The sequence below is a fragment of the Dermochelys coriacea genome, chromosome 27 (assembly GCF_009764565.3).
Source record: "Dermochelys coriacea isolate rDerCor1 chromosome 27, rDerCor1.pri.v4, whole genome shotgun sequence".
NCBI lineage: Eukaryota > Metazoa > Chordata > Testudines > Dermochelyidae > Dermochelys > Dermochelys coriacea.
Genome location: NC_050094.1, coordinates 9,513,916 through 9,529,664, shown reverse-complemented (window position 1 = coordinate 9,529,664; position 15,749 = coordinate 9,513,916). Strand labels below are relative to the sequence as shown.

Below are 15,749 nucleotides of genomic sequence, written 5' to 3'. Positions count from 1 at the left end.
AACAGCCACGTACAGCTAAAGAAGTTGCCTGTGCTAGGACACAACAGAGCCCCGAGTGTTTGTCCTGCCACAGCTCCTGCCTTTGGCCAGTTTGCATTGCCACCTGTAGCTCCCTTTAGGGGCGACACGATATCGTCTATAGGTCTGTGTAGGAGCAACGGTATCATCCGTTGCAGGAGCAGGGGAACACAGCCGTGGCAAAGATGGAGCCAGGAGCGTCCAGAGCTGCTGCAGCTTGAGCTAAAAAGCCAAGGCTACCTAGTCGGGGCAAAAAAGAAAAGGAGGACTTGTGGCACCTTAGAGACTAACAAATTTATTTGAGCATAAGCTTTCGTGAGCTACAGCTCACTTCATCGGATGCATGAAGTGAGCTGTAGCTCACGAAAGCTTATGCTCAAATAAATTTGTTAGTCTCTAAGGTGCCATAAGTCCTCCTTTTCTTTTTTGTGAATACAGACTAAAACGGCTGCTACTCTGAAACTAGTTGGGGCAGTAACAGACTCATATCCTCTGCGGATCAGCACAGGCCTGTAGCACTTGCTCCCCGGGAGGGTTATCCACACACTGATCTCTCGCTCACACTTTCTCTCTGCTCCATTGCAGGTGTGACCTACTCGGACACCGTCAGCGCCACGGAGGCATGCAAGCCATGCACAGAGTGCGTGGGCCTGCAGAGCATGTCGGCTCCCTGCGTGGAGTCGGACGACGCTGTCTGCAAATGCGCCTACGGCTACTACCAGGATGAGGGGAGTGGGCAGTGCAAGGAATGCGAGATCTGCGAGGTGGGCTACGGCCTGATGTTCCCGTGCGGGGACACTCAGAACACTGTCTGCGAGGAGTGCCCCGATGGGACCTTCTCCGACGAAGCCAACCACATGGACCCCTGCCTGCCCTGCACCATCTGTGAGGAGAACGAGGTCATGATCAAGGAGTGCACCCCGATATCCGATGCCGAGTGCAGAGGTAATGGACCCCTGCGTCCCTGTGCTGTGGAGCGTGGATCATGGTCATTCAGATTAACACTTTAGGGCCAAATCCAGCCCCATTAAAGGGCAATGGGAGTTTGGCCCTTAACTTCCTTGGGTTCACGATTTGTCCCTTAGTGACTTTCAGATCAAAGGAATAAGTCACCCAACACACCTTCCATTCCTACCTCTCAAAGCATTTTATCAAGGGTAGGTCAGGAGCATTAACCTCACTTTACTGAAGGGGAAACTGAGGCACAAGGAGGGTGAAGTGATATGTTGATGGTCACACAAGGAGCCAGTGTCAAAATTAGAGGACCCAGGAGTCCTGGTTCCCAGTCCCCTGCTTTGATTATGACACCGCTCAAACAGCTGAGCAAAGAACCCAGGAGTCCTTACTCCCAGTCCCAGCCCCTAGACAATGTAGCCTCCCAGCAAACTGGGACCATCTCTGCTCCCCACCTTTCCGGGATGTAATGGTAAAGCAGGACGTGCAGGGTTTGATTGTTTCATATGGTTCCACTTGTCCCTCCAGACAGATCTGGCTTCCCCAGCAAGGTCGCCATGCCACTATAGAAACAGCTCCCAGACGAGCAATGGAACCAGCCACAATGTTCTCTGACTCTGCCCCCACTGCACGGCCTTGGCGGCTGTCCCTCCAAGTCAGAGAGAGCTCCGCCCCCCGCATGCTCCACCACCGAGCCCACCCCAGCTGCTTCCCGCATCAGAGGCAGGGGAATGGGTGGACGGAAGCTTTTTCATATGGAAATTCTTTGGCTGTCAATCTTTGTTCACCTGGGAGGCCCAGGGATTAGATCAGGGGGGTGTGAGCCTTGCCAACTCCTGTAGCGTCTTTGTGCCTCGGTTTCCCCTTGTGGATAAAGGGGATAATGGTGCTGCATCCAGCTGGTTATGGTGCTTTGGGATCCTCCAGTGAATGGTACTATAAATGCAAAGCACTATCTGTCTCCGCTGTATCCCTGGGGCTGATACTGATCATCCATCAGCTTAATTCAATGCTGAACATGATGATTAAAGCTGCTACACACAGTAGAGAAAGCAACGCGGATCCTAGGCGGGGTGGCCACTGGAACGCCTGGGGTCAGAGTGTTGGCTCTAGACAGTGGTACCATACACATCAGGGTAATAAAGCAGCGGCCCCAAGGCTAGCAGGAAAATCGAGAATGCAATACTGTCTCGAATGCAGCCCTGGGCATTTCAGGGGTTTGACACTCAGTGGGCAGATTCCAGAAAATCCAGCACATGTTCTAATTATGTGGCTTTGTGTCTGCTGCTTCAAGCTCCCACGTGGCTGGCAAACATCTGCCCTGCACTGGTGGTTGGTCTGGTGTGTTTCCAAGGGGTCTATGACTTCCTGGCAATGGCAGCCTCTTGGCTCCAAGGTGAAGCCCGGCTCATGTGGGGAGGGATATGCCCAGAGGTCTCTGCTGGCCGTGTTTAAAAATAATCGGCCTGCCTGGTAGGTACAGGAACCTGGAGCAAAGAGGCAACGTTTAGTAGCTTCAGACGCTTTGTTTGTGGCAGTTGGAGCCTGGCAGTCCTGGCCTTCTGTAAAATGGAATTTGGCAGCCGGCGGGCCCCTAATGGGAATTAATTGAGGCATTTAGTCACTGCCAGGCATGGGGTTACACTGCCCCAGGAGGAGCTAGTGTGCTTCATTTTGGGGTGTGGAGTGGACCCAGAACTTCTCTGAGTTTCCTATGGCACAGGGGAGCTTGGGGCCTGGGCCCGGTGCATGATAATCCTGCCTATTTTCAGAGCAATATGTGCCCTATGGGCTGCACAGAGGCTGAAATCCCACCCCCATGTACAGAGCCAGCACCAGACCTAGGTATCATGCGGGACTTCAGTGCGGCTTCAGCCTCATGCACAGGGGGTGCAATTTCACCCAGTGCAGGGACTGTGATTGTCCCTTGCCTGTGCATGCGGATGTAGGGGTGGGGGAAGTCCCCTGATTCCTGCTCTCTTTACCCCCCCTGCCTTGCACAAGGCTCAGGGACAACCTCTCCCTAAAATCCTACAGCAGCCCCATCTAGTTCAGGGCCTGCTGGCTCCAATGAGGCTCCATGCCTGGCAGAACCGGGCCTGTTGGCACGTGGGATAAGTGACTGAGTTTCACGAGGGCTCTCTGCTTCCTGAGGCTCCACTGTGCCACCCCACAGGAGGGGTGGAGGGGCGGGCTGCATTTTGTGTTAAGAAGAGGGAAGTAAGGAAATCGGGAGTGTGGGACAATGGTTCAATTCTCCCCTGGGATCAAATCTCAGGATGGGGAAACAGGCCAGGGTGGGTGAGACAGAGCAAATCCACACGGCCCTGCAGGGAATGGCAAGCTCTGGTCTGCTGGCAACAGTCCTTCCGTTCCATCGCTGCTTCTTCTAATGCCCGTGTTGAGTTCAGGTCCTGGAGTGTCATGTCAGTAGGATCCGGGATCAGCTCTGGGGTAAAGAACAAGCCCTTGGGGCCAGCTGGGGATCAGCTGTAATGTCAGCTTTGGATTTTGTCTTAGCCCCCTCAAAGGTATTTAAGCTCCTCACTTCCACCTAGGCACTCTGGGCAGAGAAGGGGTAGGCTCGGGCCTGGGAAGTTTATGATCCGATGTAACCCACTGGTGGGTATGGGCTACCAGTCCCAGGTCCCAGAAGAGGTGAGTCTGGTACAGCCCTAACTAAGGCATTTGGGCTTACACTACAGCAGCTTATGGGGTTTTGTGTTTGTTTTTTTAGCTCTGGAGGTTCCCGGTTCAATCCCCCAGAGTGCCAGCCAACCCAAATTACATGCAGATTAGCACTGTAATAGTTTACACAAAATATCACCTGTATAGGGAAGGGACTCCTTTGTTAGAGGATCATCTGGCAGTAACCCCCTGTTCCCCAAGGCTGAGTCCTCTGCTGCCCCAGCCATGCTGATGACACTTCATGGCGAGGCCCTGGTCCCCGGGGGATTTCCCAAAAGGGGCAGCCCTTTATTTAGAAAGCTCATTAGCAGGATGAATGGCACAATTGGCTGGCGGCAGGGGTGGGGGAGGGCACCAGTTTCCTCCTTTGGTTGGAGACGTAGTTACGCGCCCTGCCCGGAGCACAGAAGTAGAGAAGAGACCATTGTGCCATGGGCGTCTCTGATTCACCGCTGCAAGGCAGGGTGAGTTCTGGCAGTCCTTTCTGGCTGATCCCTTCACAGGGTTGAATAAATGGAGCCAGAAGCCAAGGCACAAAGGGTGGGCTTTGTTAGCAGGATTTTATGCTTGGGGGCGCGAGGGGCGGGATCAGAGCCCACCAGGAAAGAGGGCTTGCTCTGAACAGGCATGGGATGCCCGGGATGGCACAGGAGAAGTCTGTCCCAGCCCAGCTGAGGGAGGTGTAGTTGCTACAAGCAGTTCTTCTGAGCCAGGAGCAATCGCCAGCCTGAGAAACTACCTCTGGATCTGGGTTTGCTCTTGTGCCAGGCCCCGTGTGGCACTCTAGTTAGACTGTTCCTATAGCAAGGGTCGATGCCTCGACAGGCTCCATGGCCCTGCTTGGGCCGTGGTTCTGGAGGGGATGGCAGAGGGGCCCGTGTGCGCATTCAGACGGGCAGGGTTTCTTCCAAAGGTTCTGGACAGGCAATGCGCCTGGAGCAAGGGTTCATCTGCAGTGTGTTTCTGACACGGCTATTGGAGGGCAGTGTGGCGCGGGCGCGCTCTGAGCTGGGCATGGCAGAGCAGGAACTCGAGCAATTACCAGAAGGGGACTGCTGAGGTCTGTCCTGAATTAGAGCGCATGAGCAGCCTAGAATGAAAGATACCAAAGGTCTAGAGCCACGGGCGGCATCATGGAACATTCCAAATGTCGGCCTTAGAACCCCAGGCCGCAGCGGGGACCGTTCCAACCGCTGGCGCTAGAACCCCAGGCCGCAGCGGGGACCGTTCCAACCGCTGGCGCTAGAACCCCAGGCCGCAGCGGGGACCGTTCCAAATGTTGGTGCTAGAGCTAGAGGGCGGATCGCTCCTTACTCACGTAGCGGGCAGCAGGAAAAACCAGGTCATCCGGCAACGGAGAAAGCAGCAGATTTGGGAGGGTAGGTGGCACCAGGGAGAGTTAAAACAGAAGCCGAAGTGTCAGCTCAGCTGTCATGCTCTCCTGGCAATGGGATGCTGTAAGCGTCGGAGACGGTTTCTTGCTAGACACTATAAAATCACAGGCCCGCAGGCCTTGCCTTCGCCCGTCCTGCTCTCCTCCCCTGCCACCTTTCATAACCTCCCCATGACTTTTTCTGCCTTTGCCCTAGCAACAAAGGGATAGGACCCTCCCTGCTTCACAGGTACAAGATGAGACACATTTTCTTCACCAGTCACGCCTAGGTGCAGTTCTTGGCTGAACACAGGGAACCAGCCAATAGGCAAATGGTTTCCTCCCCTCCAGAGCTGAAAGGACAGGGTGTGTCCCAGCAGGCTGACAGAGCAATGGGGCATGCATGGAGGATAGGAGCGTCTGGGCACAGACGGGAAGAGAACAAACTGGGAACGCGGCTGCTCACTGACTCTTAGTGAGCGTGCAGGCTGCTCATGGAGTGACTCGTGCCATTGAGCTGGAGGGAGGGGATCCAGGGGAAACAGGAACAACTCAATGTTAACAATCCTTGAGGGGGCCATTTAGGGATCTGGGGCAAAAATTGGGGATTGGTCCTACTTTGAGCAGTGGGTTGGACTAGATGACCTCCTGAAGTCCCTTCCAACCATGGTATTCTATTCTATTCTATTCTATTCTATGAAATTAAGGGACGACCCTAGCTCCATTCCTGACTCCATGCATGTTGCTGAGACAGGTGGCATTCTTGTACACAGGTCTCAAGGCAGACGTGTGTTTGCCACGCGATAGCTGTGTCTGCAGGCTGGATAGCACAATATTCGTGTGTATTAAAATCAGTGTGACAGTGAGCCCTAATTGAGGTTGGGGCCCCATTATGCTAGGCCCTGTACAGACCCAAAGTAAGAGACTCCTTGCCCCCATGAGCTAAGGGTCTGATCTGCAAAGGTATTTAGGCACCTAACTCCCATGGATTTCAGTGGGGAGTTAAGCACATAACAGCTTTGAGGCCTACAGCCTAAATAAACAAGGAAGAAATGGTATTATCCCCATCGTACAGACGGGGAACTGAGGCACAGAGAGAGTGGCTCAAGTTCACAAAGGACAGTCTGAGACGGGGTAGGAACTGAACCCCTCTCTTGAGTCTTGGACCACTATCCATAAGCCCATCCTTCCTGTGCAGGATAAGGAGAGGTACATGTACAGTGCAGCACCCCGGCAACGCTGGGCTTCCGTTGCCTGGGTGGAGCTGATCCACCGAACAGCCCTTGAGGGTCAGTTACTGCTGCTGCCACACAGCCGGGCTCCAGGCGGAAAGTAGGGCTGAGAGGAGGAACAGCAGAAAGAACATCTCTCACCTCAGGCTCCGATCTAGTCAGATTTCATCAGCAAAGCAGGTTGGGCCAGGCCAGCACTATGGTGAGAGATCACGCAGGAGAAAACCTGGCTGTTCGCGATAATCACACGTGCCGTGGGCACATCTGCCAGGAATAGGAGATGGGATGTTAACCAGTGTTCTGGAAAAACTCCAGTGGCAAAACAGTTTAATCTCCTGCCATTGCAGGATTGCTCCCGACAGTGTCTTCTAGTGAGTCATCCTGCCTAGATGTCTATATCTCCAGGGATGGAGCGTCCATTGGAAGACTATCACCCAGTCACATAGATCCCACTGTTGAGGGTGTTTCTCTTGATATTTATCCTGCATCATATTACTTTTTTTTAAACCATCCCCTTATTTCTAGTTTCAACTTCTTGGACCGTTCTCTTTGATATTGAAATAATTGTGGCTTTAGGTGGTCTGTCCCACCTTAGTTATTACTTATTCAAGAGAAATATGTTTGGATGAGGATAATCTGATACCCTAAATTCCTTCTCTGGGTTCCCCTGGCAATGGATATTCTTGGTTCCTCTCGTCCATAAATTGTAGGCCAGTATTGCTGTATGTAGCCAGCTCTGAGGAAGGGACTGAAGGGCAGGAACAAAATCCATTTTTGCCATAGATGATTTGTAAAAAGAATTCATTCTGAGAGGTAATGTGAGGAAAATTGGCAGATCCGATTTCTATTCCCAGCTCTGCCACTTACCTGCTGGGTGACCTTTGGCAAGCCACTTCTTCTTTCTCCTTTGGCGTGTCTCTTTAGATTGTAAGCTCCTTGGGGCAGAGACTGTCTCTTATTAAGTGTCTGTGCACTGCCCCGCAATGGGGGGCTCGCGCTTCAAGGCAACTGAAATACAAATAATAAGAAGAACATAAGAATGGCCATACTGGGTCAGACCAAAGGTTCATCTAACCCAGTGTCCTGTCTTCCAACAGTGGCCAGTGCCAGGTGCCCCAGAGGGAATGAACAGACCAGGTAACCATCAAGTGATCCATCCCATTGCCCATTTCCAGCTTCTGGCAAACAGAGGCTAGGGATACTATTTCTGCCCATCCTGGCGAATAGCCATTGATGGACCTATCCTCCATGAGTTTATCTAGTTCTTTTTTGAACCCTGTTATAGTCTTGGCCTTCATAACATCCTCTGACAGGGAGTTCCACAGGTTGCCTCTGCGTTGTGTGAAGAAAGACTTCCTTTTGTTTGTTTTAAGTCATCTGCCTATTCCTGTCATTGGATGACCCCCCTAGTTCTAAGCCTGAACCACGGTTAATTTTAGGTATGATTGAGGTTGGAGCTGAACACTTTCCAGACCACTAAAAACCTGCCTCATCGCCACCCCAGAGAAGGCTGCATTTCAGTGATGAGTGAACAGCTTCCTGTGTACATGCTATACTGCAATGGCCATTGGCCAAACAGTGCTACATAGACTGGTCCACGTTCTTGCTAAGAATCTGCATTGCTCCATATGTTCTGTTTAGACATTCTGAGTGCTTGCTTCTTCACTGCATTCAGTCTTCCCTTACCTAGGAGGGAGGCGACCAGGTTACTGCAAACCGTGCTCAAATGATCATCACAGCTGCCTGCCCTGCTTTTGATCTCTTCCCTGATGTGCTTCCCCCCTTGCCTAGCTTCATCTACATGGTCTGTAGTCCCAAAAGCTCTTATTGTTGCTGTCTGGTCATAGATTCATAGATACTAAGGTCAGAAGGGACCATTATGATCATCTAGTCTGACCTCCTGCACAATGCAGGCCACAGAATCTCACCCACCCACTCCTGTGAAAAACCTCACCTATGTCTGAGCTATTGAAATCCTCAAATCGTGGTTTAAAGACGTCAAGGTGCAGAGAATCCTCCTGCACGTGACCTGTGCCACATGCTACAGAGGAAGGCGAAAAACCTCCAGGGCCTCTTCCAATCTGCCCTGGAGGAAAATTCCTTCCCGACCCCAAATATGGCGATCAGCTAAACCTTGAGCATATGGTCCTAGTACATGCAGGTGGGATGCATCTGCTTTGCTGCTGAGTGTACCAGGCACTGGATAGCCTAATAACCATGTGGCTGATTTCCATGCGATGTTCCTAGACAATGGTGCTACAAAGGAGTGTGTTGCATATTGATCTTCCCAGTCCAGATTCACTCCCCGCACTGCAGGGCTTCCTGCTATCAGCCACTCCCAGTTTCCATGCCGCCCTTTGTATTTGGCAGTAGCGCTGTGTTTCTGAAACCCTTTGCCCTTTTCGATTTGGTTGGCGCTCCAGATTTCATGCCCTTTAGAGAGCGATAGGTCAAACCCCCACAGTCCTTGACCGTCAGGAAAAAAGCCTCCAATAAACAAAAACTGGTAAAGAGCAAAGGTCAAAGATGGTTCTGAGCTGGCTCCAGGCAGGGTCAGCTGTCCCAGGGTGGAGAAAGGGTATGGAAAAGATTCAGCTCTCTCTGGAATTTCATGCCAGCATACAAAGGCTGCCACCTGCAGGGATATGTGACGCTGGCCTGCTGGAGCTAGAGACGGACTAATGAGAAGGAGGAATGGGAGCCACAATGTGCAGCACATGATAACCAAAGCACCACCGAGGGCGTGCCATGTTTAGGATTGGCAGACAGTGGTTAGAGATGGGTTCAGGCTGCAGAATTCAGGGGGGGGATAGGCTGTGGGCTTCCCGTGTGAGCCCACCTCTGCCAGGAAGTCCCGACAGTCTTTGGGCAGGTTTAGTTACCTCTGAGATAAAAGGCTACTTTCACTTTGAGCCGCACTAGAGAGAGTCAACAGTGGGGATTGTGCAATAGCTGTTTTCATAGCACTCACCTATCCATGTGGCAGATGGCTAACGCTGTTAAGGATGCCAGAGGGGGTGTGTCTGTGTGAGGAAGGGGGGGCCTCATCTTGGCTCCTCCCCCCTGGGTGCCAGCAGAGCTTCATTGGGTGTGTGCTGGCTACAGCCTCCCGCAGGGTGGCAAGTCTCACTGCCCGGCACCTCTAGAGGTGTTATGTCTCGCCTCCCCCTTCCCTACAGTGCCTAGACTATTAACAGCCATTACTGAGCGCTAGCGAGGCGAAAGGGAGGCGGGGTGAATTGCTAACTCATTTTTATTCCCCTTGGCAGATCTTCACCCACGCTGGACCCCAACCCTGCTGTGGTCTGACAGCCCCGTGCCTTTCACCAAAGACCCATATGACACTGAAGGCATCGCCAGCACCCTAGCGGATACAGTCACCACCGTCCTGGGTAGCTCCCAGCCAGTTGTGAGCCGCGGCACTGCCGATAACCTCATCCCTGTCTACTGCTCCATCCTGGCAGCCGTGGTGGTGGGGCTAGTGGCCTACATTGCTTTCAAAAGGTAGGCAGGGGCCAATGTCCTGATGGATTCTAGGAATGGAGGGAGGGCTCCAGGAGTGGGGGAGGCTACCAGCCTCAGACTGAGACCCAGGACCGTTATTGCCGCATCGGGCAGCTTTCTCTAGCAGCACCTGATCGTCTTGGGACCTTTGGTGATAATGGGTCAGATTTGGAGGTTTACACAGATTTACACTTCGCACTGGTATAAATGACAGCACCGAACGAGCACATTTGGGAGTTGGGCACTCGTCTCCTATGGAAGGCCAAGGGGAGTTGGGCACTCACATGCCCTGCAGTGCAGAGCAATGAAGAATTGGGCCCTATATGATCTCTCTCACCTATCTTGTTCTTTCTTTAGCTCGCTCATTTCCCTTGGGGGGTGCTTGTAACTCCAACACATTCTGCAACTGCATCACTTTCAGTGTCTTGCACCCTCTCACCCCCTTTGTGCTGGGAGTTGCACCTGGTGCCTATGCAGGTCACAGCTGGTTCAGTGTTTGCACAGAGGGCTACGATTTCTTCACATACCCACATGCTGGAAATAATCCCTAATCACTGTTATTCCTAGGGAGGAGGCTGAATTCTCTGCTAAGAAAACTCCCATTGACTAATCAGTGATGCCAGCAGAGGTGCACCCCCCCCAAGACATTCCCATGTACACACCCACAAGCATGTTCACACATGCACCCCACACGGTTCATATGTGCATATTCTCACCCAACTACTTGTGTGTACCAAGCCACTACATTCACATTCAGTTGCATGTGTGCACAAAATCCCATGTGCCTTTACATATCGCTCAGTGCAGTGATTCACACATACACATGTGCCCACATGCTGTTTCACAGGCATTTCCACATGCACACCAAAATGTATAAACACATGCATTTACATGCGTGGACACCCGGTTTGACGTGCATTTCTATGAGCCCAGACAATCACAGATGTATTATTGATTCGCATGCAGCCATGTGATTAGCCCTACACTCGTGGTCCATCATTAAAAACATTCAAGCGCTCAAATCATGGAACCATAGGCCTGGAAGGGACCTCAAGAGGTCTCCTAGTCCAGTCCCCTGCACTCAAGGCAGGACAACCTTATGACCAACCTCAGCCAAGTTTATTGTCTCAAGACAAAGTCATACAATACAAAAAGGATGTTTATGTACCGCTCCCTCTGGGGAGCTGCTTCTCGCAGCATGTGCACCTTACAGAGTGGGTTTGCTTCTAAGATTATGCCCCCCAAACTAGCTATTTTTATAGTAGACCCATTTACAAGTTAAAAGCATTCAATATGACACCCAAGACTAAAATTCACCCATCAGCTTTTTTACCTGTTTGTCCTGGTGACAGGGTGTGCCCCTTATCTCCTTTTGAACAAAGCACTCCATTCCATGCCATGAAAACATTCTCTACTTTGTACCAGAGCAGAACACTCACGTCTCTTGATTTTGACAGGATTTATATTTGCTAATGCTAAATGCTGTATCTAGTATCAGGATGCTGGAGCCTGGATCTCTAAGGACAGTGGGTCTGGCTCTCTGCTGCTTTGCCCTCGTATCAACATTTATACCCACAGTGCCAAGGCAGACAGGGCACAGAGGGGCAGGACAGGGAGAATGAGGCTCTGTGACTCTGGCTGACTTACAATAAGAGCCAGGTAAGAGGCTGGCGGATGTGGCTGGATTGGCTGTTTCATTCCTCTCCGCTGGTCCTTTCTGCAGGTGGAACAGCTGCAAACAGAACAAACAGGGTGCCAACAACCGCCCTGTGAACCAGACCCCCTCTCCAGAAGGAGAGAAGCTTCACAGCGACAGTGGGATTTCCGTGGACAGCCAGAGCCTTCACGACCAACAGCCACCGACACAGACTGCACAGGTGCAGGGTAAGGTTTATCCACCAAGCTGGGCAAGGGTGGGACCAGGGCTGGGAGAAGTCTGCAGTTCAGGACTGGGGCGCACTGGTGGAGCTGGGAGGGTCAGACATGGAATTGTGGGGAAGGGGAGCTGCGGGTCAGGATTGGGGTAGGAGTGGCTGGATAGGGATTGCAGGTTGGGACAGAGGGGGCCCAGGACTGGAACAGTGGGGTGATGCTGCAAGCCCAGACTGGGGAAATAATACACAGGAGGGTACAGGCCATAGGCATCCCCCGGTTTGTCTTGGGAAGCTGCCCACCCCCCAATCTTGGGGCTCTTCTGAGCTTTCTGACCCCCTTCTGGTTCAGCTTCATCTCCCAAAGGCTGTAGTGACCCTGCTCTGTTCCTTCTCTTCCTTGCACAGCTCTGAAAGGAGACGGGAACCTCTTCACCAGCCTGCCTCCTAACAAGCAAGAGGAGGTGGAGAAGCTGCTGAACAGCTCCCCCGAGGACACCTGGCGTCATCTAGCGGGGGAGCTGGGCTACAAGGAGGATCATATAGATTCCTTCACGCAGGAGGAGTGCCCTGTCCGGGCCCTGCTCTCCGACTGGTCCAGCAAGGACAGCGCCACCATGGACACCCTGTATTCCGCCCTGCGCCGAATCCAGCGGGGAGACATTGTGGAGAGTTTGTACAGCGAGTCAACTGCCACGTCGCCGGTGTGAAGGGCGGGGTGGGAGAGGTGCTCCCCAACCAGCCCCTCTGCGACCCCACAGAGATACCAGCCGGCGAGAAGATGTGAAGGAAATGGGGTTCCAGCCCGGGCCCCCTGCTATTTACGAACAATCCCGTATGCACTGACCTCTTATTTTCAGTATTGTCCCCTTTTTTCTATCCCCCTTTCCCCAGCAGACTAGCTGATGTGAAAGCAGAAGGGATATAGCCAAGGCAAACGGGAGCTGTGGCCTCCTTCAGTCTTGCTGGGACCTAGGAGTGCTTGATGGCTTCGGCGCATCCTGTGTGAGCAGAGCAATCTCTTGTGCCCACCCCCAACCCGAACAACACGTATTCAGTAGCTGCAACAATGACCGCGTTTGCTCTCTCTCAGGTCTCTCCTCTTTCTTTCTCTGTCTGCTTCGTTCCCCTCTTCCACTCTCCCTCTGAGGATCTTCCTCTGCCCCACCCCCCACAATATCCACCCCTTCCTGTTTGCCCCAGATCACCAGTTATTCCCCTTTTTAATTGCATCTGCCAAGTCAGGAAGGATGGACCCAGCTGAATTCAGAGAGAACTGGGTGGATTTCAGGGCTAATGTTTGAGTGAAGATGTTATTAACAGGGAATTGGAAGGGAGGGTGGAGAGCAGAGGGATATCATTAGAAGGAGCTACCCAAGGATGCGTCATGGGGGAAAAAAGGGCTCCCTCTTTAGAAACACACATTTGTACCTCAGCACTGTCTTTGGGAGTAGTGAGGGGGCGGGAGGACTTTGTTTCCAACAGGCAAAATCTACACTGTGAATCATGAAACATACAATGTGCATGTTGGAGACATGCCTCCATGACACGCACATTCCTCAGGCTTGGAAGATTTTGCCTTGGTCATTAGCAGCCAGGCTGCCTGACATGTTAAGAAACAATCTAGTCACCTACGGAATAATGTCGTTTGCCCGCCTTGGGTCCTCAGCGGTCAATAGCCAGCACCTTCCCAGGTACTGATCTCTCCAGGGCAGACGTCACCCTTGTTAGAGCCACCAAATTCCAGTGGAGAATAGCAAACGTCTAATGGTGCCTGGGAAAGCAGAAAACAATTGCCATCCGTCACGCTGCAATCCCGGTGCTGCCATGGAGATCTGGGCCAGCTGCTAGGCCACTGACTCAAGCTGTCATCCCAGACCCATCACGTATTGCACTGGTGAGACACTAGGAGAAAAGCTCTGTGCCCTTCCTCGGACCAGTGATCCACCCACTGTGGGCTATAATGTAATCACGCTGCTGCATTAGCGGCCGACGAGCAAGGGGAAAGCGGGTATGGGCGACGTTAGGGGTGGAGTTGATTCTATTCTATATGGGCTCATAGACCGTGATCATTACCACGGCATCTGAGCTGGTACGGATAAGGCTCGAAAGGGTCGGAGAGTGATTTGGAAGAGTGCCCAGAAGCTCAGCTGTCTTCACTGTATTATCTGAACCTCTCGGTCTCTGCAAAGCTGGAAACATCCCAAGAACAGGCTCCTTTGGGTATTTTGAGGCTTCCAGGGAAGACCCGGGTGGTACAGAGGCAGCTGCAGCAACCTTTCTAAAGGAACATGGCATGGGGGAGTGTGTTCAATGGAGTTTTTCCCAGGCTCGGAAATGGGTTTGGGTGAAAGATGGTGTTGGGGGCAGGGGAAAGATGGGTGAAAATGGGTTTGGGTGAAAGATGGTGTTGGGGGCATATCAAAAAATCTGGCAAAAGAAATTCAGTTCAGGTCGAAAAATTTTGTTTCAATAATTTTGAAGCATTTTGTTTTAATTGTGACCATTTTAAGGTTATTTTTTTAATGGGGGGGTACTAGAATTAGCTTAATTTTTTAAGCAAAAAGCTACTTTGAACTGGAAAACTATGATTTTTCATGTTGAAAATGTCAAAATAAAACATTGACAATTTTGACACCCTCCCCCCCAAAAAAACTGGGGGTAGAAAACTTTTGTCAAAACTGACCCTTTCCTGCAAAAAAAAAAAAAAAAAAAAAAAAGTTTCCATTTAAAAAAAATCAGCATTTTCCAATGGACAAAAAAGTTTCTTTGGAAAATTCCTCACCCACTCTACTATTCAATGCAAGTAACAATCCGGCCCCAAATGTCTCCAGTTCTAGAATATACCCTGCTTCTGCCCTCACAACACAGGATCAAATCTCATTGGACTGGTAGCTAGTGAAGAATTGTAGCAGAACCAGGGTGGGAAGAGGAGCCCCTCACCCTTCCTCCTTTTCTGCCTCTGGTCTGGCCTCTTCCTCCAGACCTCAAGCCAGCAAGTCCGTGACGTATATCTGTAGAGCTGCTAATTCATTAATGGCCTGACTCCAGACTCCTTGCTCAGACAGCATTGCCTTGGAAAGCAGTGGGAGTGCTGAGGGAGGAAGGAGGTCACATACAGTGCCTGCAGTAGCTGAGTTTTGGTGATGGTCATGAGTTCACAGATGAGATGAAGTCTATGGGCCCTGTTCATCTCTGCTCCAATTCTGGAGGGCTCCAAATGGCCGAACTTGTCCCTGAAAAGGGAAATCTAAGAGACTGAGCTATGTAAGTGAAGGACCTGCTGTTTGCCTCCCAGCTCCGCCAGAAACCTTGTTATTAAATGAGGAAGAAGGGGGGGAAAAAAACCCAAATGAGACAACTAAGAATTGTAAATAATATTGTCTTGTTTTATTCACTGCTAAATGTTTCTAAGTGTGAAGTGGATAACAGTGCTGAAGAGCAGGACACCTTGGCTTTCTCATCAAGGCTTCTGTTCAATGCTGCCTTAGCATGGGGTCTAGCTGTTACCCGTTCTTCCACAAAGCTATGATAAGTGTTATAACCGGTGCCATTCAGCACCAATGAACTGACTGGCCTCTCAGCGTCTTCCTGACAGATAGTGCTGTGGCAAAGATCCGTTTGCTCATGGCTCTGTGTTGCAGGTTGAATTTTATGTTACCAGCCTTGTATTTGTTATAATAACCTTGATTCTGGCCTTACAGACTAAAGAGGTGACAGAGGGAAATTGACATATGCGCACTTTTTTTTTTATGATGATGATGATGGCAGTGTTGAAAGGCCATGCGAAACTGATGAAAGCGGAGAGATTAGATCCAGGATGAAACTTCAGGCCTTTTTAAAGGGACAAGTTGAAATTTTCAAAGGTGCCCATGGTTATTAGATGGCACCCAAATCCCATTGAAAGTCAATGGAAGTTGAGCACTTAACTCCTTTAAGTGCTTTGGAAAATTTCACCCATTGTGCTTTAAAAGATGGGGGTGGGGGAGTTGTTAAGAATTGGGCTTCTCGAACAGGATTTACAAAAATGCCCAGCTACCATCATACCTTTGATTGATTTAGGAGTACATGTCCTGTCAGCTTTCAGTGGGGCTTGAGCTTCTATGTCAC

The 15,749-nt window shown here is 51.2% G+C and overlaps 1 protein-coding gene across 1 annotated transcript in view; it reads left to right on the top strand.

Annotated features, from left to right (window-relative positions):
• The window catches only part of NGFR (nerve growth factor receptor), a 36,749-nt gene extending 21,771 nt beyond the window's left edge, over window positions 1-14,978 (top strand). Inside the window, exons 3-6 of the mRNA XM_038386002.2 lie at window positions 604-963; window positions 9,534-9,768; window positions 11,492-11,652; window positions 12,048-14,978. Coding sequence (XP_038241930.1) covers window positions 604-963; window positions 9,534-9,768; window positions 11,492-11,652; window positions 12,048-12,349 — 1,058 coding nt within the window. The 3' untranslated portion in view covers window positions 12,350-14,978. The remainder of the gene's footprint in view (window positions 1-603; window positions 964-9,533; window positions 9,769-11,491; window positions 11,653-12,047) is intronic.
• The last annotated feature ends 771 nt before the right edge of the window (window positions 14,979-15,749 follow it).